General features: G+C 37.4%; 1 protein-coding gene across 1 annotated transcript in view; it reads right to left on the bottom strand.

Moving 5' to 3' along the window:
- Positions 1 to 7,043: 7,043 nt before the first annotated feature.
- Positions 7,044 to 23,236, bottom strand: part of AQR (aquarius intron-binding spliceosomal factor) — a 59,725-nt gene continuing 43,532 nt past the window's right edge. Inside the window, exons 29-35 of the mRNA XM_050897231.1 lie at positions 20,187 to 20,374; positions 18,342 to 18,513; positions 15,466 to 15,636; positions 14,647 to 14,732; positions 13,078 to 13,252; positions 10,781 to 10,894; positions 7,044 to 7,570 (exon numbers count right to left, since the gene is read on the bottom strand). Coding sequence (XP_050753188.1) covers positions 7,322 to 7,570; positions 10,781 to 10,894; positions 13,078 to 13,252; positions 14,647 to 14,732; positions 15,466 to 15,636; positions 18,342 to 18,513; positions 20,187 to 20,374 — 1,155 coding nt within the window. The 3' untranslated portion in view covers positions 7,044 to 7,321. The remainder of the gene's footprint in view (positions 7,571 to 10,780; positions 10,895 to 13,077; positions 13,253 to 14,646; positions 14,733 to 15,465; positions 15,637 to 18,341; positions 18,514 to 20,186; positions 20,375 to 23,236) is intronic.

Genomic DNA, 23,236 nt, shown 5'->3' with positions numbered 1-23,236 from the left:
TACCAAAAACATTTTAAGCCCTGGTTTAAACTAATAGTTTACAGAATAGGCTTTACCTGATATTAAGTAAGATACCAGGTTTCATACTGACAAAATTAAGCATATCACATTTGTGATTATAGTAACACATCCTCTTAAGAATCAACTTTCTCTATATAACTTTACCGCTACACAAGGTACGCGTGTGTATTTCCACTGATATTTGTGTTTCAATAAATAAAATTTAAAACACTAAACCTGCTGTGTTTGCTCAGTTTTTCTTTCCAATTTATAATGATTGTTTTAGCTTAGAGTTACAGGAAGGTACTGTGCATAGGACTGAGCACTAAGATGAGTCAGGAGCAGCAGCTGTCCTCAGTGCCTCATCTCATTACGCAGCTCAGACTGACACAACGCCAGTGGGTGAACGCTGCAGGAGCAGGGAGCAATCTAGGACAACTGCCCCATCACTGAAGTATCTGTGTATGCAGGAGCCAGATTAGTTCATAGTACATTAGAGATCAAATGAGATAAAGAACAGAGCCTGTGAAAATAATGAGCTACTCAGGAGCATTTCTTAGCTCTGAGTAAAACCAGCAGGTGCCTGAAACGTGGTCAGTCTGAACAAGGAAAGAAATAGTATGTTACTACATCCTGTACCAGGACAGGAAAGCAGGGCATTGAGGACAATTTTAATAGCCTGAACTTCATGAAGATTACAGTGAATCATTCACTTCTGTGTCTAGGTCAGTCAGTTTTCAAAATTGGAACTCAAGTGGAACCGCAGGAAGGGTTCAACATCCAAACGTATTTGACCAGAGCTGGTCACAGTTTCAAGTTTTCATTTTGTGTGAAATTCCAAATTTTAAAATTTCCTGTCAGTGCTAATTGAAACAAAAAAAAAAATCAGAATTTTTAAACACTCTGAAATATTTTGGGGTTTTTGGTGTGGGTCTTCTTGTGATTTTTTTTCTTTTTTAATTGGGAATACTGTATCTTTTACTTTCTATTTTATCACTTGACTTTCTAATAACGTATGATTCATGTAAGGGAAAAGTGCATTACTAAAGCCAAGTGCTTGAACAGTTTTTGTTTGTTTTTAAATATGATATCAACAAAGTGCAACATTTAACTAACATTTCGGGAAAAGCATTGCTTTGGGAAAATTGTCATCAACTCTACAATTGCATTATTTCCTAAAACAGTACCCCACAAAAGTTTCCTAATTCCCTAACATGTCTTCTGTTCTCAAAATCCCTAGTTTATCACTGATGGTTTATGTAATTCACATTCATTACAACAGTTTAGATACAATGTTATAGTAAATACAGAATTGATCAGGATGCCATGCGTCCTGCCCTTCCACTCCATATGATTTTTCACTACTACACACCTACAGAGATGAGAAAATCCAGACCAATACACGGTAGGGTATCAGTAAAAGCCAGTCCACAAAATAAGAACTCAGCATTTTCTAGAAGGTGAATATGTAATGTTCTCCTCTAGGATCTGTATGAAACCACAAAACTGCTAATAGAGACTTCAGTTTCAGTAAAGATTTCTATCAACCAAAGAATAATAATTTTCAGCCTATCTTTCCAATAAGCAAAACCATTACTTCTTCTTAACTTTAGTCATTATTAGCTTTTTAATTTAGACACATACAGAGGTAATATTTGGATATGCATGAGTTCTGTTCAAACTTCGGTCATATTTACATGCATTGTAATACAGCAGTTATTTATTTAACTCTGCTCATGTTTCCAGAGGTGATCAGTGACAGACAGCAAGACAGCTCTTCCGCAACTGGGCTTTTCTTTTTCCCAATTAGTCTTGTTTCAGTGTTCTTGCATGTGTCCTCAGCACAAGAGGATTATTGGCGAGGCACTTTCTCCCCTCTCTGACTCAGCATGCAAAACATGTGGCATGTCTCATTTTAGAAAGCATGGTATCGCCCAATAGGATGTGACTGCTACTGCCAAAAATCACTCTGAAGAAATAGGGCAAGTCTATACTGCTGCGGATTAAGGTCAGAAACAGAATCTTAGTGCCTTTATACTGAGCTGCTCCCTAACCACTTCTGCTGCCCCTGAACTACTCCTTTACAGTAGTTAAGATACGTTATGTCCCTAATGACTGTCCCATCTAAAAATAAGTGCTCTTGACACACAAGAGATGTCAGGCTAGCACAGCAGGATGCTGAAGCGTCTCTCGATGCGTAGCAGGGCTTCTCTTACATTGGGTTGCAGCAATTTAGGAATTCACACTTGATAAATGCAATAAGGGCGGCTTCTTTTTATCTCTTGCAAACAGTGCCAGGACTGACATATTCCTGACCCTTATTTGGCTCTCCAGCTTATTCTTTTACGCTGTTTTGGAATCATGAAATCCTAATATTTCATTAGGCAAACATGTACTGTAGTTGTATATGCTTTTTCACTGACACCTACAGATGAACTATGTAATTGACAGCAGCTGGCTCAACTTTCTGCTTGGGTCTACATTTTCTTAAAATATACTCATACAGAAACATACTCTGTTTGCTCTGATAGCGATTCTCAAGCAGAGAGATAATGCCTGAACTCTGGAAAATTTCTTACCTATAGCTGAAATAACTCTTCTTCAGCTTTTATCTTCTTTTCCAGATATAACAGTACAGCAACAGGCTTCTCTGCATTACACCGAAGTAATGCTATTACTTGATTCAAAGATCCTTGTCCTTGCTCTTTTTTTCAAGGTGAGTGAAAATCGTACGGAAGCCACGTGAAACATACTGTTTTTCTTAATAGCAACATATTACATTATCCCTGATATGGGCTAGATTAAGCTAATTAAAGCCCTGCCAGAGCAAGGCCCGGAGAAATAATCTGTCCTTGTTACCTACCATAGGAGTGGGAAAAGATCACTTTCTCATTACAGTAGTAGTATTCAGTCTCCTGAAATATTACTATTTACAAACTGAGAGGGAGTAGTATTGCAGGTATTGTTTCTCCCTCTTTTCTTGCATTCTCTTCACTGTAGTAATTTTGTAGATGCCTGTGTTGGCAAGGAGGAATTTTATTTTGGAAGTTTGGGTACTGTACTTTTTCAGAAACCTCCCAAAAGTTAGGAAAATACATGGACTTACAGAGGATGCTTAGATGAAAGTCTTTTAAGAAAGTTCTTTTTCAATTTGCAATGGAAACAGCATTCTTTTAAAATGTGTTTATCAGTACTATAGCACATAAACATTACACAGTTATTGGGCTTTTTTGACAGGTACGTAACCAACCAATCCTCTGAGAAAAAGGATGGTAAGAGAACTACACTTGAGAAACCACATACCAAAGGAAGCACTAAGGGCCATAAAAACAGCCTCCAAAACTCCCCCCAAAACATTCATTTTCTATTGTTTCTACTGAGAGGATTACCATGTTTGGCAAAGAAACTACACTGCCATATGTCTTAATGCCATTCACAGCTTCTTGACTGCTGTGGGTTGTGATTCATTTGTTGGCTAGGACGTTCCCTTTTGTCTGCTTGCTCTACAAGATTTCAAATGTTACCTAATTCTTGTTTCAATGGAATTGTACGTCATCATGTTTATCCAGTATCTGATCAACATCGCCTCTAGGTCTTCTTTTAAAAAAGAATTCTGCGATTTCAGAGAATAAAACTGGTGTCTCTTGTCCTGTCAGCAAAGCCATTCTGTCAGGAAAACTTAACTTCTATTCCTCATGAGAATACTTTTCTTCAGAATTCATATCCTTTTATGTCCCAGGAAACTGCAGAGATCCATTCCAAGAAGGAGGGGAAGGGGCCAGATGTTTGCTTCCCTTTTGAAGGAAGTTAGAACCTACCTTATCCAACACATAGAGCAGTATTTGGTATCCACTATTAAATCAAATGCAAGGTAGGCTAGGAAAAAGTCATGGCCTTATCTTTAGGAGTTTATGGACATACTCATTATTTCAAACTGCTTTTTGAGACCTCCAGCTTGTCTCTTCTTTTTCCCTTGGCAAACTTTGGCCTGAACTTTTTAGAACTAAGTTATCCACCGTCTTTGCCACGTTGCCAAGCCGTTTCAAAGTGCCATACAGACTAAAGCAAATGCAAGCCATGCTCTGAGGGTGTTACTACGGCATTTTCTTTGATCATACTGAAACCTATACTTACTGCGTTATTTCAGAGTCACAGATGGAGAGGGGCCTGTATTTATATAGTACTATCTCACTATGTATGGATGACAGAACCCTAAGTAAATTGCTCTTTGCCCTTGTTTTTCTGGCTCTTACAGAAATGAACAGTACATTGAATTACAGTATCATTTTTATATCAGCACAATATTAGAGTCCAAGGGTTGAGCCGTTTCTAAACTAGTCTCTGTTTAAATAAATCTGGAAAGTAGTGCCTAGGTTGTTTTACAGGCTCAGTCTAACAGAGGAAAATGAAGCAATTCATGGAAGTGTTGGCTAAACATGAAGAAAAACCACTAATAGTTCTGTAGTTTCACTCAAAGAGTCCTTAGTGGGTTTTTTTTATTACATCACTTTGGGACAAGAAAAGAAAGTAATTTTATGTCTTTTCCTCTGGTTTATACCCTTAAAGGATCTTGTCTTCACAAAGATTTTGTTTGCTAGGTTTTCATGCAGTGCTATAATAATTCTTTGCAATAATGCTTGAATAGAATTTTTTTAAAAGCTATTTGAACAATGGTTTTGTTCACGTACATATTCTGTCTTTTAAAAATAATTAAATTTGTGTATGTCTATTTTTTTAAAAAATTTCAATACATGTAGTTTAACTGGATCTTGTTGTTCACTAGAATAAAATAGGGACATCACAAGGGGATGCTAAATCCCAAGTAAATATTGCCATTGGAAGACAAACCATGCAGATCAAAATTACAGTTTTAGACTGCTTCACTTCTCCCACCTACTGTTTCTTATAAGAAAATGTAAATAGAACATAAAAACTATTTTGGTGGAAAAGTCAAAGTTCATCCTTTACCAAAAATGAAAAACAGAACTGAAAAGCTTTGGGGGGAAAAAAGCCCCAAACCCCTAATCTCGTTTTCCAAATCAAAGCCTCAAGAACTTTCCAACCACTGCTACATGAAAAACATGATTCTCCAGACTTTTGAAAATGCATTCTCCTAATGCTATCACGTCCCTGAAGAAAGTAAAGTTCAACATATGGAAGATGGCAGCAAGGATAATGAACCACTTGCTCAGCTCAAGCACCTCAACAAAACCTTCCACTCTTTTCCAGGTGGTGCTTGGTCCCTCAGAAAACCGCATATTAAGGCTGTTCAAGCTTTTGCAATTGTTTGCAGTTCAATTGCCTCTTCCTGCACCTTAGCCAGACACAACCTTCACTACAACTCCACTCACCACTTTAGGGCAACACTGAAGTCTAGGACGATTCTATACTTGGCTGCTGTTCCACAAGGGCTGAGCCAGAAGTGACCACGTACACCTGGGGCCTGCACACAGAACACAGCACCACACAGGCACATGTGGTCACAGTTCATTTCAAACTGTGCACAACCCAGAGAGGTCTTCGCAGCTGCTTTCAGTGAGCTTCCTTCCTTTGGGTGCTTGCTAATAGTCATTCTGTCCTAATTATTGATAGAAACTCTGTCAGTTAAATTATCCATTTTAGAAAAAACCTCCAGAATCCTTTTCCAATTCTTAAAATACTAAAGCACAATAAGTGATTGTCAGTCTTGAGTATTTATAGAAAGTAGGCTGGAAAACAAAGATGACAACCCTCAGCTGAGCTAGTCTCTTGTGGCCTGAAGGCCCTGTATTATTTGACCCTGCATGAACATGTGAATGTTGCTGCATGAAACTTAACACCCAAATGTTCAACACTAATATTTGCTCTCCCAAGGGAGACAATTTGGTAATAAACAGTACACTCCCTTCCAATCAAAACAAGCAATGAAAGAACACACATTCTGCTCAAATGATTAGTCTTCTTGTTTGAGAAAACTTCAGTTCAGTGAATGAAAAACAAGAGAACGCTGCATACCAATAGCAAGTATTAGGATTTGTTACTCCTGAGCTCCCCTCTAACTGATGGGGGGAGAATGATTTCAGGGGGAGGGGCAGATGAGATCGCAGCATGCATGCACAAGTGTGCAATAGATGTGTTTCATGGAGCTTGGCTTACATTTAACTTTATAGTATTTCTTTTTTCCTTATTATACTACAAAAATATTAAGAAAAAAAAGAATTTCAATGCTATTAATAAAAGCTCGTAAGTTAATTATTTTCTAGTCAATTTAATGAGGAATTCCTTCTGGCAGCTTCACAACTGCAACACTTGAAAACCAAGCATTTTCCCTTTGCCAGCAATAAAAGGTGTTCCTATGGCTATTGCTTTATTTGAAAATCTACTTGGAAATTCATAAGTCTCATTGAACCATTGAATAATTTGCCAAGTTGGCAGATATTCTTAATGAACCAGGGAAAAACCTTTCTCTGATCACCTCATGAAAGATGTACACTTGGAAGTTACCCTAGAAAAACCACTCAACCATTATGTCATTAATATCAATATTGTATGTTTTGCAAATCCTGCATTCAGGGAACTACTTTCATTTTTCTTCCTCATGTGGCTTTATCCTGGGCAATTAGTGTCCTCTTAAAGCAAAAGAAATTTATTTCAAAACACTAATTTAAAAAACAGTGCTGTTGCAAAGCTGCATCCTTACTTCTTCTGTAAATAACAATCAATTAAAAACAGCATCAGAAATCAACAATGAGAAATTGCTACAAGTACCTGGGCCTTATGAAATTCTGAGAACCTGCCAAGGTCCCAATTCAATAAAGCTTTTAAACATTTCAAAGTCCCATGGTAATTCACATTTCTCAGACATACAATTAAATATCTTACTGAACTTGAGCCTACGCCTAAAATACCATCTCAGTGTACAGGAGCACAGCTCTGCGTAAGGAATTCTCCATTGCAAAATATTAAGGAAACTATAAAGAGTGTCTGACCAATACTGAATATACTTAATCAGTGAAGTTTAATGGATAACTCAGTGACTGAATTAAAGGTCAAATATTCAAAACTGGTATAAAAAGCATCTTTACTGAACAACTTATGAAAAGGAAATTGTGTATTATTTGAGGCCATTAAACAAATTACATTACTGATACTGACAAGAACTCAGTAAAATGTTTGCCAAACATTTTGCTTGTCCACAAAGTATTCAGTGAAAAATATACCAAACAGGTCACATTACACAAGCAACCATTTAAAAAAGTCAATGTAAAAATAGCAATTATATTTCTAACTGCTTTTTTCCCCATTCATTTTCCAAGACGTGTGAGGACAAACATCCCGTGCATCACTTTTCAGTCTCATTCTCAGGTTCACTGTCTCCACTATCACTGTCTCTTCCAGGGTGTTCTGGCATTGTTCGATGTTCATCCACTTCGGCCACTTTCAATTCTCCTTCCTTTATCGTTTCTTCGCCTACCTTATTTTGTTCTTCTTCGGCACCTTCCTGCATGCCTTGCACTTCACCTTCTACTTCAGTCTCCTGAGTTTGTGTAGTTTCTGGTTCTTCAGTCATGGCAGGTGGGGGCAGTAAACGCTAGATGATTAAAAAAGAAAGGATTTCCAGTTTTTACAACAAATACGTCTATTCGGGCATCCATTCCTATTTTAGCTTGAACTGTTCACCTCATATTCAGGATTTTGCATTAGGTAAGTTAACAACAAAGACTTAAAATTTAGAAGCCCTAATCATTTGTACGCACTTAACTCCTGTATAAAAAAAAAAATCTAAGAATAATCTTGGCTCACACAATGGTCTTATTAGACACATTTTTTGCCTGAAAAGAGGGTGTTAAAAACTCAGTACTTCCAATTCAAGGACATCAAACACATTTCATTATCCCAAACAGCCAGACAAGTAATAGGGCTATGGTAAATCCCTGCTTGGAGCAACAAGCACATTCCTACCGTAATCTCATCTATTACCATTTCAAACTCCTAGATATGTTTAACTTGCTTTTTGAGGCCTTTAACAGGCCTGTCTTTAACAACTCATTCCAGTAATTTCCCCTTGAAACATGTTATAAAATGCTATGTGAACGTTATCTGGACTTACACAAGTTTCACCCACAGCTGTAAACGTAGAACAACGCAAGTTCCAGTAACAGTTAATGCAAGGCTTAGATATTTTTCATGAAATACTTCTGGAAAAGTAAGTTAGTATATTCAAAGTGTTTTGTTCGCAACCAAAAAAGCAGTTTGCAAAACATTATAAGCAGCAATGGTAGCCATATTACAGACATCGGAAAAAAAATACCAAGAATACAGTGAGCTGAAGAGTATGGATGAATGCTATGCAACTCCAGGCTCTACAGAAACACTCATACTTCTTGCAGCCTGACATTATGATGGATATTTCCTTGGAATATTGTGAAGCATTTTAACGAAATGAAATCTCGATAAACCTCCCATGGATGATTGTTTAGTTTTGTTTTGCTTAAAGGCAACTTGGCTTCACATGACAAATTAATTGTTTAATTACAGTGAAGTCTTATCTTCAATTAGATGACACTAATATTACAAATTTCTGACAAGCATAGGCAAATCTATGAAGCAATTATGACTACCAGCAGAGATACGAAAAGCATTTTTTTATAGACTTTGAAGTTATTATACTGGTCTCTATAATCCATCTGTCCACAGAAAAAGTGTATTTCAAGACCTGAGATCCTTTAATTACAAAAATATATTCTTAATGCATGAGACAAACTCAGACTTCTTCTGTGATTTAGTTAGATGCACGTTGTGCTTCGTGACTACTACTGTTAAGAGTAGTGTAAAAGAAAAGGAAAAATATCTTGTTGTACTACATAGGGTAAAAGTAATTTAATGCCTGCATTTTGGGGTTTTGTTTTGGGTTTTTTTGTTTGGTTTTTTTTTTGGTTGTTCACTTTTTGCCTTTTTCTGCAAGGAGAATGTGATTCATTGCCACAGTAGGAAAACAGCAGTTTTTTAACTCATTTTAGCTAGCAATGGATAAGATTAGGATGACAAAAAGAATAACTGGTATTAGCAGAAGGATTGGGTCCATATTTGATTAAGGTGTCAAGTGAACCCATCTTTTGGTAAAATTTAGATGCTACCATCTGCTTTTCAGGACATGTATACACCTCTCAGTTTTGACAGGGCTATTCATTTGCATCTGAATGTGACCAACTGCACAGTCCACTGAGTCTTCATCACATACGATCTGCACGGTTGAGAGATCTCCACTATATTAGACAAACTGGCTCGAAAACAAGTCTCATCATGTGCTTATAGGACTGGGTTTCTAACAAAACAGTGTGCATTTTCACTACTTTAAAAAAAAAAAACAGTTACAAGAAGAAGAGATTTTAGTAGTGTCATTCCTCTTTCTCTATCCCCTTTTCTTTACAGCAGACAGATAATTAGAGCACTTCCCCAAAATAGTGAGAAAGTATCCTGTCCACCTGGCAAAGGCTTTTTCTGGGTAGCAAAATGCTTCAAATTTGGCTGAAGCTATGCCTCCCAGAAGACAAAAAAATAATCCAAGATTCACTGGATAAGAACTGCAGAGAAAAAGAAATTTTCTATCTGAAAGTCTAACATGCAGTTAAAGGAGAAGTTTGGGGTTCTGATCTCTATTGATCGCACTATTCCATATTAGATGAAACAGTCAGTGGAAGAAGGAAGGAAGAGGAGGTGATAGAAACACCCTTGCATTAAAGAACAGAACCTAGATCTCACAGACAAGTACCTTGGACTAATCTGTCCAAGGATACAGAGCCATGCTCACACTCTCTTCCTGCAGCCAGCTAATACAGAGTGAGTAGTGTCCTTTTACATCAATTTTTTCCACTTTTGGAAATCCTTCAGAAGAGCAAAAACCAACAAGGAAACTTCAGAGTACCATGAAAGAATAAATTATAGGTAATGTAATCACAATACACCCCAGACATTAAGTGAAAGCTGACGCAGTTGAGGGGTAGCATTTAAGACCTCTCCCTTTCTGTTTACTATCAATGACCTCTAGGCATCTACAGATGCAAGTATGCTGAGCAAAGGCAGCTTTCTGCTCAGTATACTATCTAAACTACCTCAAAGCTCTGCTCACATACATAAGAAGACAAGGCGTTTCTGTTGGGTTCTGAATTCTGCTTCAGGGATTAAACACTGACAAAATTAGGTACAGAAGTGAGAAAGCATCTACAACTGCTTCCAACCCCATGCTATTTTGCTTGGTGCTGAACTAGTGCTGAAAAAAATTGCTCCAGAATAAAAACACTACAGCTGCTAACCAGCCTGGATAATGCAGTGAGCTAACATGGTTAAAATGGTTCCAAGACATGATCTGGCCTTTTTATACACTGCAGGCTTGTCATGAAAACCTCTATTACAAAACTTTATTGCACCATGCAGTGGTGCTGTAATACCACTAGCTGCACTTACCTGAAACATAACACACAAGTTTATTTCAAGTAAATACTGGACAGGCTAGTTCTTTAGTATTAATGAGGAATTTTGGGCCCAGACAGAGCCATGGCTAGCACTCAGCATCAATTACTGCTGATTTCGGGGCCTTAAACTGGGGCTTAAATTACTAAAAGATACAGCTCTTGCTACTGCAAGATTTTAAAGACCTCAATATTCTCAATCCCAGTCATAAAACCTTCTTGAATTTTAAATGTAACAGGAACAGTCTCAAACCTCAACAGCATCTCATGTCACTTACTAAAAATCTATTTTATTTTAAATGCACACCTTCCAAAAGTTAGAAGATCCTTACCTGTTGATAGTGGCGTGTACTCTGTATCATATGCATATACATATTGTACACAAAGTTAGCCATTTGAGGCATGTTCTTAATAACATGTATTTGGTGAGGTGGTCTTTCTCCATTCTAAGGAAGGGGAAAAAACATAGACATTCAGCAAGCAAAGCAAAACAACCATTATTCAAAGGTTATTTAACTATATTAGAAAACATAAACCCCAAGAAATTAAATAATGCTTTTTAAAGAAAAAAATAGCTCAATTCTTTGGAAAGATAGGAAGTGTAGGTCTTACACTTTGGGGAACTGGATTAATCATGATACTGCAGCTCAACGAAGAAATTTCAAAAGGAAAGGCTGGGTTCTGATGCTTACTCCATAAAGTACATTTTGGACTTGAGTCATTTAACATATTAAAGGCACAAATAGTTTACAATCAGATTAGGGCTTAGCCTACTTGTCCACCACAGTCCAGCTCCTTCTTGCTCACACTCGCTGACCATGCACATTGCATTCTTTGTTGCACAGTGGACCTGAAAGTTTCAACTGAAGGGCTCCCTCCTAAACTTGTCAACAGCACTTAAGACCAGGGAAAGATCTGTAACTGAATTCTGGGCTCACGTAGGCACCCCTTCTCAAGCTCCAGGAAGCAAAGCAGATATGCTCCTCCATTTCTTCATTTAGCATCCTACTCTGTGTGTCCTGTGCTTAGATGCTTAATACAAACCCTTCCCTAAAGATCTAGTGCAGTATTACAAATTACGTTTTCGTACTTATGAACCTAGCTCAGCAACAAAACTCTTGCAATTCTGGGCCAATTTAAAAAAAAAAAAAAAGTTAATTGGTTACCCTGAATTACTCAGTCAAATGTAATTTTACCTCTTTTAAATGAGAAGTGATTAGCTTTGTGTGGCCTTTTTTTTTTTTTGAGAAATAACATTATTTTGTTTCATAGTGTGCTGGGTTTGTGTAGTGGGGGAGGGGCTACAGGGGCGGCTCCTGTGAGAAGCTGCTAGAAGCTTCCCTGGCTCCAAACTTGGACCCACCTCAGGCCAAGGCCGAGCCAATCAGCAATGGTGGTTGTGCCTCTGTGATAGCATATTTAAGAAGGGGAAAAGACTGCTTAAAAAAAAAAAAAAAAAAAAGAAAAAAAAGGTGGAGGAAGATGGAGGAAGAAGAGCTACAGTAAAAAGAGAAGGAGAGGAAGAAGAAGATGGAAGAAGAAGAGGAGCTACAGTGAAGAGAGGAGTGGGATGTGAAAGAAACAACCATGCACACACTGAGGTCAGTGAAGGAGGAGAGGGAGGAGGAGCGCCAGAGCAGAGATTCCCCTGCAGCCCGTGGTGAGATGCAGGCTGTCCCCCTGCGGCCCATGGAGGTTAACGCTGGAGCAGAGATTCCCCTGCAGCCCGTGGAGGACCCCACGCCGGAGCAGGGGGCTGGGCCCAGAGAAGGCCGTGACTCTGACGGTAAAGCCCACGCTGGAGCAGTTCATGGAGGACTGCAGTGTGTGGAAAGGACTTGCATTGGAGAAACTCATGGGGGGCTGACCCCCGTGAGAGGGACCCCAAGCTGGAGCAGGGGAAGAGTGTGAGGAGTCCTCCCCCTGAGGAGGAAGGAACGGCAGAGACAATGCAGGATGAACTGACCGCAACTCCCATTCCCGTCCCCCTGTGCCGCTGGGGGGAGGAGGTAGAGGAATCGGGAGCAAAGCTGAGCCTTGGGAAGAAGGGAGGGGTGGGGGAAGGTGTGTTTTTAAGATATGGTTCTATTTCTCATCATTCTACTCTGATTTGGTTGTTAGCAAACTAAATTGGTTTATTTTTCCCCAAATCGAGTCTGTTTTGCCTGTGACCGTAACTGGTGAGTGATCCCTCCCTGTCCTTGTCTCGACCCACAAGCTTTTTGGCTGTATTTTCTCCTCCCCATCCTCCGGGGGGAGGAGTGAGCAAGTGGCTGCATGGTGCTTTGTTGCTGGCTGGGCTTAAACCACGACACATGGCAAGACCAAAATACATGTAACACTAAAAACTTACCTATTTATCACAAAAGAAAAACATTGAATCACTTACACAGGCAGAACTTAGGAAAAAGCAGGCACAACAGAGTTATATTGATAACTAAGTTTTGTGGAAAAATCAATTAAAAACAGCTAGCGTGTATCATGATAAAAGTTAACTCCAGGGACATAGTTATCCAAGAGGCACTGGTTTAGCAGAGAAGACGGTCCCACCTCTTATAATCCACTCAAAAAAAGTGGGCAAACACACACGCCCATTACAGATAGCAGAATTCAGAGCAGCTGTTCCTACCTGTCTCGCTGTTGGAAAACATTCTGTGGGAACGATATGTAGGTGAAGTGGTCGAGCTGTGAGTTGGCTGAAAGCTGGAGTTAGCTCAAAACAGTTCTGAAACAGTGATACCCTTGCAAAGATATAAAGCCCGAGTCTGGCTCTTGACATGGCAACAACTAATCGTCGGACATCCCTTCAGAAAACAAACAAAATCAATTGTTCTTTTTCACTGATGACATAGTTGCAGTAAAAATAACCTGAAGTATGCAGAAGTCTTAATTAAAAATATAAAATCATCTGCTAAAATACTATTTTGTCTTTAGTTTTTTGCCCTATGTACTGTGTCAGTAACTACCAAATCCTAGAACCTTATATAAAAGAGAGTTCACTGTATTGATAATGATATGAAAAATCACCCTTTACTATTTTCCTAGACTTCACAGGTAAAGATTTACATTGAGAACAAATCACAACAGCATTTCTGTATCCCTGAATGAGTAAACATGAGTTTGACAACTCATCTAACTACTGCTGATTAGACAAGCCTTCCACCACCCCACCCCAAAACTGAAGAGCAAACATTTTAAACTACACATCATAATGCAACTTATGCAGTGATCAAATACTTCTGATACGAAACAAATAAAAAGCTCACTTACAGGAAAGAATCTATGAGAAAATTTAAGCCTGCATTTGTTCAACAAGCATTACATTCCTATCGTTCTACTAGGGTGAAACCGAGTTCAGCCTATCTGCAGTAATATAAACTAATTATAGTATAAGAGCCATTACTAAAGGATAAAGTGGTTGTGAAGAGGGTACCAGACAGTTATAAAAGCACGTATGTCTGAACTTCATTCAATACATAGCATTAATCTTCATTTCTATTACATACTCAAATAATTGAACACTTTTGTATAATGTACTACAAACATCTTTCTGTGTCCTGGTTTCAGCTGGGATAGAGTTAATTTTCTTCTTCGTAGCTGGTACAGTGCTGTGTTTTGGATTTAGTGTGAGAATAATGTTGATAACACACTGATGTTTTAGTTGTTGCTAAGTAGCGCTTATCCTAAGTCAAGGATTTTCCAGTTTCCCATGCTCTGCCAGCAAGCAGGTGTACAGAAGCTGGGAGGGAGCATAGCCAGGACAGCTGATCCGAACTAGCCAAAGGGATAGTCCATACCATAGACATCATACCCAGTATATAAACTGGGGGGAGTTGGCCGGAGGGGCGGATTGCTGCTCAGGCATTGGTCAGCGGGTGGTGAGCAACTGCATTGTGCGTCTTTTCTTGGGTGTTATTTTTGTTGTTGTTGTTATATTCCTTTTCATTATAGTTATTATTATATTTTTATTATTATTATTATTGTTAGCATTATATTTTATTTTACTGTAGTTATTAAACTGTTCTTATCTCAACCCATGAGTTTTACTTCTTTTTCCTGATCCTCCTCCCCATCCCAGTGGGAAGGGGGAGGGATGAGTGGCTGCATGGTGCTTAGTTGCTGGCTGGGGTTAAACCATGACATTCTGATACAGAAAACATGTAGTTTAATGACACTACAAAAGTATCTTCTTACATACCTAAGGTGGCCTACAGCTTTGGTACGCACTAGTGAAAGGAGAATATAATCATTTTGTTGACCTTGAAATCTGTCCACAGTTGTTACCTAGAGAATCAAAAACCAAGAAAAAACCTCCATAGGTTAATCTTTGCCATTTCAATTAAAACATGACACCAAAATTTTAACATCAACTTCGGACTGAGATGGTAGTAAATGGGAAGAGAAAAGAAAACGCTTTAACTCTGTTTTAGCTGGCCTCTAACCAAAAATCATCAGCCTGTTCTTTTTGGGAGATGCTGGAAGGAGCTTTTGTCTGACCATATACTGTTTCTTTTACATTTTTGTTCAATTCAGACCGCTAACAGTAGGGTGCTAATACGAAAAGATTGTGGAAAGCCATCAGTTTTATAATACAGAGTTTTAACCTGCAGAATTAGCACCAGATTTTTATAACTATGTTTTTTGTTTCATCAGATTCGTCATCATACATTTTATCAAATCATTTCCACTCTGGGTAGATCTTCCTAAAGGTGTGTTTTCTGGTTTGTTTTTTTTTGAGGACAAAATAAATGACAAAGAAAAGAGTTATTCTGTCCCATGTAGTCTGTAGTCTTTCCAACTTCACCAACGTCACTTTGTTTGTTTCTCCTGTTGTAATTGACATACAAGGGCACTACTCTATGAAATTCCATAGAATGTAGGTTAATAAATGTGTAGTTAACCACGGAATACTTGCGCAGAAAGCTGTGAATCTATTAAATTAGTCTGTTCTATAAGATGACAATTTAAAAACAAACAAACCAGAACCCTCCAATGACTGATATATTTTCAAAGTGACCTTGTTTGGCCGTCGAATCAGTGGATTATTTCCACACCGCTGATTAATGACATCACGGATCAGGTGTTTCTGTCCATTGTATGTTGTCAGGATACTTATCTTGTCTGCAGGATAACCAAGCAGGCACATATACATGAAGAGTGCCACAACATACTCTGCTTCACCAAGATTCTTAAGTTTAAAAGAGGAGAGAAAGAGAAAAGAAAAGAAAAAAAAAGAAAAAAAGGAGTTACTCAACTTGTAAGGTTGGAAAGAATAACACTTGTGACATTATCATGTATTTAGACAAAAATCTCAGTGCTGAGAGAAATGTCTCTAGGTCTGATGTTTCTTTGCTCACTTAATAAAAGCCACTTTGAAAGAACAGAAGAACCACAAGTAGGTTTAATAACTTCATTCTGATTCGTCTTCAGAGAACTCCTGAAAATATCTACACCAATATTATTGTTAGTCATTGACTGACACTTTCCAATATTTACTCAGAAGCTCCCTGTTTTATTTGAACAAGATTAAATTCTAGATATTTAATAGTCCTTAAATATAATAATAATTAAATGCTAAAACATTTAAATTATATTTATGGACTATTAAATATTTACACACTTGTATCTAAATGCATTTATATGCTTATAGCTGTCTGCCCAAAGGAACTGCCACCTTAACTGCATTATTACAGAACTTAACCAACACAATATTTCATTTTTTCCTCCTTAAAGGTCACATTCCAAAAAACACCCATTATGTAAAACTGTGGAATTATTATTTGTTAAAAATATTAGAAGCTGATAATCTACAGATACCTGTATTTAAATACAAGGGTTTAAAAAACACTTAGCACCAATATAACATGGATCCAAATAAGCATGCAAAAAAGTTGCCATGACTAACTCTCCAGTAAGCTGAAAGTCAGAACTAGTTGAACTAGAATAACTAAACTCCTTTCAACTATTAATTAGGAGACAGACATCTGGATTATCAAATCCAGTTATTTCTACTGCAGGCCATACCTATTCAGTTTCAAATGACCAGCTGTTGTTTGTATTTTGTTTTTTCTGTGCCATTACTTATAGTAAATAATGTCTGTCCCAAAGCATCACTCTTCTGGCTATAGGAAGTTTTGTCCTGTTTCCAGACTGAGGTTATTCATAGCCTGTTTAAATCCATCTTCTGTCAACAAAAATTACCTTTCAGGTTAAAAAGTTGTTCTCAATTGCTGACATTTATTCCTGCTCTATCTATACTGGGAATTTTATCCCCACTTGGCATATGTTTGACTAGGCTGGACATACCAGCCTCATTTATTTTTTCTTATTAAGTGGGCTCTGCATTACTTGGAAAATGCATTGCAATATCAAACACCTGTGGGTGTAAAGCTATTCTACAAATTTTAATCCTCTTTCAGTCTGGAAAGAAATGCCGAAATTCACAGAGAGAAATAATACATGGCGGCAATCTGTTATCTCATGAAAAACCAGGCAATGCCACCCACATACTCTGCTAATATCTCTCAATCCTCAAGATCATGAAAAAAAAAAATAACTGTAGGAAGTATTAGAATGAGTTTGCTCATGAAAGCACTGCTGTAATGACAAAGGTGTTCTGTGTCCTTGTGTGAGTGTTTTCAGTCTTCTTTGGCCCAGGAGTGGTCTAAAGCAGCGCTCAGATTCTCAATTATCGAATGCTATTTTTAAGGCACTAATTTCAGCTGTTCCTGTTCCACAGGACAACTTTTTACTACTTGTACATTACAGCGCTGCAGCTTAAGAAACAAAATCAAAAGAAGCTCGCCCCTCGAAACAACTCTGTCCTCAATCGAGAAGTCAGATAAAGTGGATTATGACTCACCATTGCTTTCTTCACTAACAGCACACTAGCTTGTATTAAAAAAATTGAGAGGAACGCAAGCAAAACCTATGAATACCTTTCATACCTTTTAAAAAATACAGATTAACATAACTCTCAATGATCTTCACAGGGAAAAAAATGACCATGAATATTATCATCTTAAAGTATATTGTTTGCTTTCCATAATATTAAGCAAAATATAAAGTGTTAATTCCATGTTTGAATTAAACTCATTAACTTGCACACAGCTCCAGCTTCTAACTTTTCCAAAACCCAAACTGGTGATTTAGGCACCAGAGCTTGTTTCATCACTGTCTTTAGAACAAGAAAAATAAGAGAATTGAAAATATAAGTATCTCATTACAAGTGTAAAAGGTTTTCCTATATTTAAGAGAAATAGATGGAGGCTGTTGTTGATGGTTGCATTTGAAAATTTAGTTGAGAAATTCCAAGACTAAGGTTGTTTTGGCAATTTACTTCAGCCTCAATGTCTCTCTGCCTCTTATGTATATTTCTTGCAGTACTGTTTCATTCTTTTATGAATGGGCTTTGTAACATTCTTACATATAGATCAAATCAATAGAGTGACTCTTCAAACTCAAATATGTGCCACAGAGCAAACTTTGATCCTTCATGTACAGGGGCAATGCTACTGTTTATTTCACTATCATGGCAGTACAGCTGAATTACAATGGACTTTAATTTGCTATAGGCCAAAACAATGTTTCATAATGAACTACACACCAAATCTCACCCCTCCCATAACACTGAGAAAACATAGATATCAAGCAAAGTCATTCACTTTGAGCAAAAAGCACAACATAGTATGTTATCATTTTCAACATTCAAAGCTCATTAAAAGGAGAAAAAAAACATGCATACGCATGACTCATGTATCTGAGAACATGAATTAACCACCAGTTTACTGTATTTTGACAGTCTGTCTTCTCTGCAGATTTAATAAGCCATATCCAGATTAAATAAAGTATACATGTAATATTTCTCTTACCTGATAGAAATAAGGATCTTACCTGATAGAAATAAGGATTGGGTTCAGACTCTCCCACACCATTGAAGTCTTCTACGTTTATAAGCTGGAAGTCGTACAAAAACCCAGCATTGGCTGTTCTGAACTCTGGCAGAAGCTGCACATGAGGCAGGTTACCCAGATTCTTGTAACGCCAGTTGTAGAGGTTACATAAACTGTTCAAAAACACACAGAGACAAACCCCAAATAGTTAAAGCCGGTTCTTGAACTCAATCAAAAAGTTCAGATGCACACAACCCCTCGCTTTCAAGATTAATGCTTCTGTACATTTTCAATGAAAAAAATAATTTTGCTGGATGGCCTGTACGTACATAAATGAACGTATTTATACTTGTACAATACAAACAACACTTGTACAAGCTATCCAGCAATATTATTTTTTAAGTTTTGATTCTGTTTGGTTCTCTCTCACAGAAAACTTCAGTGCAGCACACACAGCCTTAAGCCTGTTCCACTTCATCAGCTTTACACTGAAGGGCACAAATTTTGCAAAGAAATCTAGTAGGAATTTTCATGGGTAACAAAACTTACAGAATATTAATGCTTCTTTACAAAAAGGAAGGAGAAAGGGAAAAAGAATTTTCTGCATTATCTGTTGTAAAGCTTCTTACTGCAAAAAGAAATTTATTTTCTTATTTTGTGTATTGCCATGTATTAACATGAGACGTGAAGGGAAGCAACCAAAATCTACCCAATTCTGAATCATCTCTGGTATTTATAAGGACAGTAATATAACCAGAATGCCTCATTCACAAATGCACAACAATATCCAGACCAGATAAAGTAGCAGATAGTTCATGAGGAAGCTACCTATGATCAGAAAAGACAAAGTGTAGGAAAGTATAGAAAAAATCCTTGATCAAGAAATTGCTTGCAAAGTGAAGGAATTCTTATGCTTTCTTATCTCTAAGAAATTCGCTAAGATGTTGCAAAATAGTAGGTGGCAAAATAAACTTCATTTATCATCATACTTAGATATAATTTGCATTTTAAAAATCATACTGAACCGTTGTTCGTATGACTAGAAAATAATATTCTACCACCCCCAACATTTCCTACACAAAAAAAAAAGTTCTCCTTCATATTGTTCACTCCATTTTATGCCTAAAAAAATTAGGATGTAAAACTAAACTTGGAGTAGCAAGATTTTATATGCAGTAATTTTCTCTTCTTTGGTTTTATTTTTCCTTCTTAATATGACACCACAAATATGCACTTTACTCAATAAATTTGACATGTAAATTACCACAGTGAAATGACAAATACATGGATAAAAAAGAAAAGTTATCTTACTACAGAGACACAGTATCTCTTTTAACATAAAAAAAGGCTTTACGCCCTTGTGTGGACAACCTGGTTGTCTCTAATCAAAGCTGAACCTCTGCTGAAATACTACAAGAAAAGCACCCTTTTGCAGACTTTAAGGGAAATATATATTCAATGCTAAATAAATCAAATCTTTATTTAGCCTTGAATGTATTAAATATATTACTTTAGAAAAGGAAGCTTCTGCAAAACAGCCTCAGCTGTAAAAAAACCCCAAACACTTAAGACTGTTAAAATTCCTTTAAATATCATTTTCATTAAAGCACTCATACAATAGCAGAGTACTACTATATAAAAAAAAGTAAATCTGATTGCATTTCAGCAAAGTAAAATCTGCCTTCCTAGTCTAAGTTGAAACAAATGGAACAAAACAACTAAATTACAGTTTTGCAAACTCCTGTCCTAACAACAAAAACAAAGTTTCCAAAATTATATGTGCACTTTTCCAATTTTTAACCTGGTATTTTCTTACAAGCTAGACATGCAATTTTCTCTGTCTCACCTTGCTCTTGCTCTTCCTTGTGCATCCAAATCAACAGTTGGCACTCCAACACGAACAAACCGTGTAAAAAGAGACTGCTCCATGTTGGAGTATTTTTGAAAAGCCATGTTCTTAATGACTGGTGGCAATTGATGATGGTCACCAATCATAATCCACCGCTTCAAACGACTGAATCCATCCTGGGGGTTCTAGAATTAAACAATTACACAATTACAACTATTACAATATAATCGAGGCACTCAATTACAACACATGAATAGTCAAATTGGCTGTCTTAGTCTAAGCCCTAAATGTCAACATTTGTTCTTAACCTACACTGAACTGCAGTCATTTTAAAGACTATTAGCTTCTTTCCAATCTACTACCAGAAAAAGGGAGTAGTATTTTAAATAAAGTCTTGTTTCTTATAAAGCGGCAGGTAAGTTTATCTATTAAAGTCAGTAGAGAAAGATCAGGATAAATATCATATTACATTGTTCCAAAGGCAAGAAGTAACATATTATCAGAGGACAAAAGGAAGAACCACAATTACAGAAGTTACAGTAGTAAAAAAACCTGATTTCTACATAGTAGTGTTACCCTAGAACAGTCCTTTAAACTTTACTTTTTGGATTCTGAGATAGTGACTACGAAGTGCCTGAAGCATCTGAAACAGTTTTAGTGCTCACATGTCTGAGGCACAAACTGAACCTGCCTTTCATGTGTCTCTGTAGTTCATGTGCTTCACCTGTTTACCTCTGGAACTCCCACATGGCCTCTTCCATGACCAGGACGTGCCTCTAATTAATCCTCACCCTGGCTCTTGGACTGAATGCTCTTCAGTATGTTTGGTATATCTCTTTCCAGTTCCTCATCATCCTTTGAGTACCTATGTTATATACTGACAGAGCTCATGAAGGAACATTGTAACATAGGGACAAAAAAGGAACAGATGTGTGGGTAACATTATCCAGGAGTTAGAATCCTGAAGATTTCCACCTGCCAGTTTTACAATTCAGGCTCTCATTTGTTACACGCTCCTGTGATATTTCCCTTTCCCCATAGGAGCACTATTCAAGACAGAGCCTTAAGTACCTTTTCTTGCCACTTGAAGTGGAAGAGCTCTGAAGCCCTCTCTGATCAGAGAGCAAGGAAGGAAAACTGAACTCTGGACTGTCCAGCTCATCAAACCTGAAGATGTCTTAGTAAGAAAGCAAGAGGATGGAAATTATTTTCAATGGCATGGAAAAATATTTAATTTTTTTTGCCCTCCCAAAAGGTTACTGCTTTGGAGAAGACCAAGCATTGTATATAATCATTCTGCTCTTATCAGCAATTTCGATCTTGGACAAAGAGTGCTCCAAAGAACTCTGTTTTTAAAAATTTCTTACTCTGAATTGCAAGTGCAAGAAATCAAGTACTACTACTCTGTAAGCCTAGTTCTTCAGCTTTTGTTAAAAAAAAACCAAACCCTCAATTTTCAAGGACTATTTGGATGGCTTTTGTAAATTAGGTCATGGAATATCCCCAGAATATGGCTCTATGGTGAATGGTCTGCTTTAATTACACAAAACTCTTCAGCTTCTGCATGGGTCATATACACTTAATTCTCCTCACCAGCCTGATGCATCCGGTTATTCAATGTTCATTCAAACATTTGAAAAACACTATAAGATGCTTATTTCACTAAATAGAATAATTTCATAATCAATGAAAACCATGGTAAAAGCCACACAGGATTTTTCATTATACAGCACTGCAGTACAATGTTGTGTTATGATTTGTAAGAAGCCTCACCCAATAGAGGTTTGCTCTGCAAACACCCCAAACAAGATGGAGAAATAGGTGCTCCTGTTCAGAGTTCAGGCAGTATTTGCGGTTTAGAGGGTGAATTAGTTGCCTGCCTGCTCAGAATTATCAAAACTCAGCAGTCTTTAACACATCGAGAAGGTGTTGAAGAACTACATTGATATCCCTAAAACTTAAAAACCTACAGAGTTAAACAGCAACTGAGAACAGGATTTGGGCTTTAATAGCAATATGGTTAACTTGGACATGCACATTCTTTTGTAAACTAGGCCCATACTGAATTACGTTCCTGCAATTGTATTCTAATTTCCATTGTTAAAGAGCAAAGTGAAAAATTATGAGCTGCAATTCAAATACATCAAATATTTCATGGAGCTTCTATCATGCCTTTTTCAATTGAGATTAATTTTAAAATGAAAATCCAAAAGCTTGGATGTGGTTTTCTAGAAGACTTAAAACTATCGCTTTTCAATGAAAATATCTGCTCCAGGCAAAACTTCTGAAAGGAAATTTAATTTTAGAATATGAACAAATGCAGACTGTGTATTTTTCAGAAAGCCACTAGAGTAAGAATCAAATCAACAGTACAGACCATCTTCAGTTTTACTGACTTCCCACACATCAGCTTCCGATTTGCAGCTAAAGAGTTTGCACAGAGTTCCTGAGGGAGCCCATTCTTCACTTCCAGAGGTGAAATTTTATCTTGTGATAGTCTGAGATTACAGAGATAACAGAGCCACAGCTGTGCGAGAAGCACATTTTGTTTACTTATGAAATCCTCTAGCTCTTAAAAGAGGAAAGTGATGTCTCTCAAGCTCAAGTTGCTAAAAGCAACCACAGATAATCTTCACTGGAGGCACAAAAAATTTCAAGACAGTCTGAGTGAACGTGTTGAGTTTAGAACGATCAGAGCAATGTTTTTAGGGAAAGATACTCAACTTCAAAAGTAGCAGTGTTGGCCCTCTATTACAACAATCTCTTACATTACAGAGCTACTGCTACCTGGCTTCCTAAAGACTGTGCTATAAATATCCCCTGTGCCACATTAGCTTCAGTTTCCTTCTTTCCTTCCCTGTGTTAGCAATACCTTTCCAGCTGCAAGACTTACATTCAACTGTATCACATTTGCATTCCTTTATCTACAAATTGTTGGTTTGCCAAACATAGTACAAGCTGCAGTTGATCCAGGCTAAACATTTACCAATTAGCTAGAAAAAAGGTGCATAATTATCGGGCAAAAGTAGAAGTAGAACCAGTAACGA

This window comes from Gymnogyps californianus, chromosome 5 (assembly GCF_018139145.2).
Source record: "Gymnogyps californianus isolate 813 chromosome 5, ASM1813914v2, whole genome shotgun sequence".
Lineage (NCBI taxonomy): Eukaryota > Metazoa > Chordata > Aves > Accipitriformes > Cathartidae > Gymnogyps > Gymnogyps californianus.
Note: the sequence above shows the minus strand (reverse complement) of the source record. Positions and strands in the feature narration are given on the sequence as shown.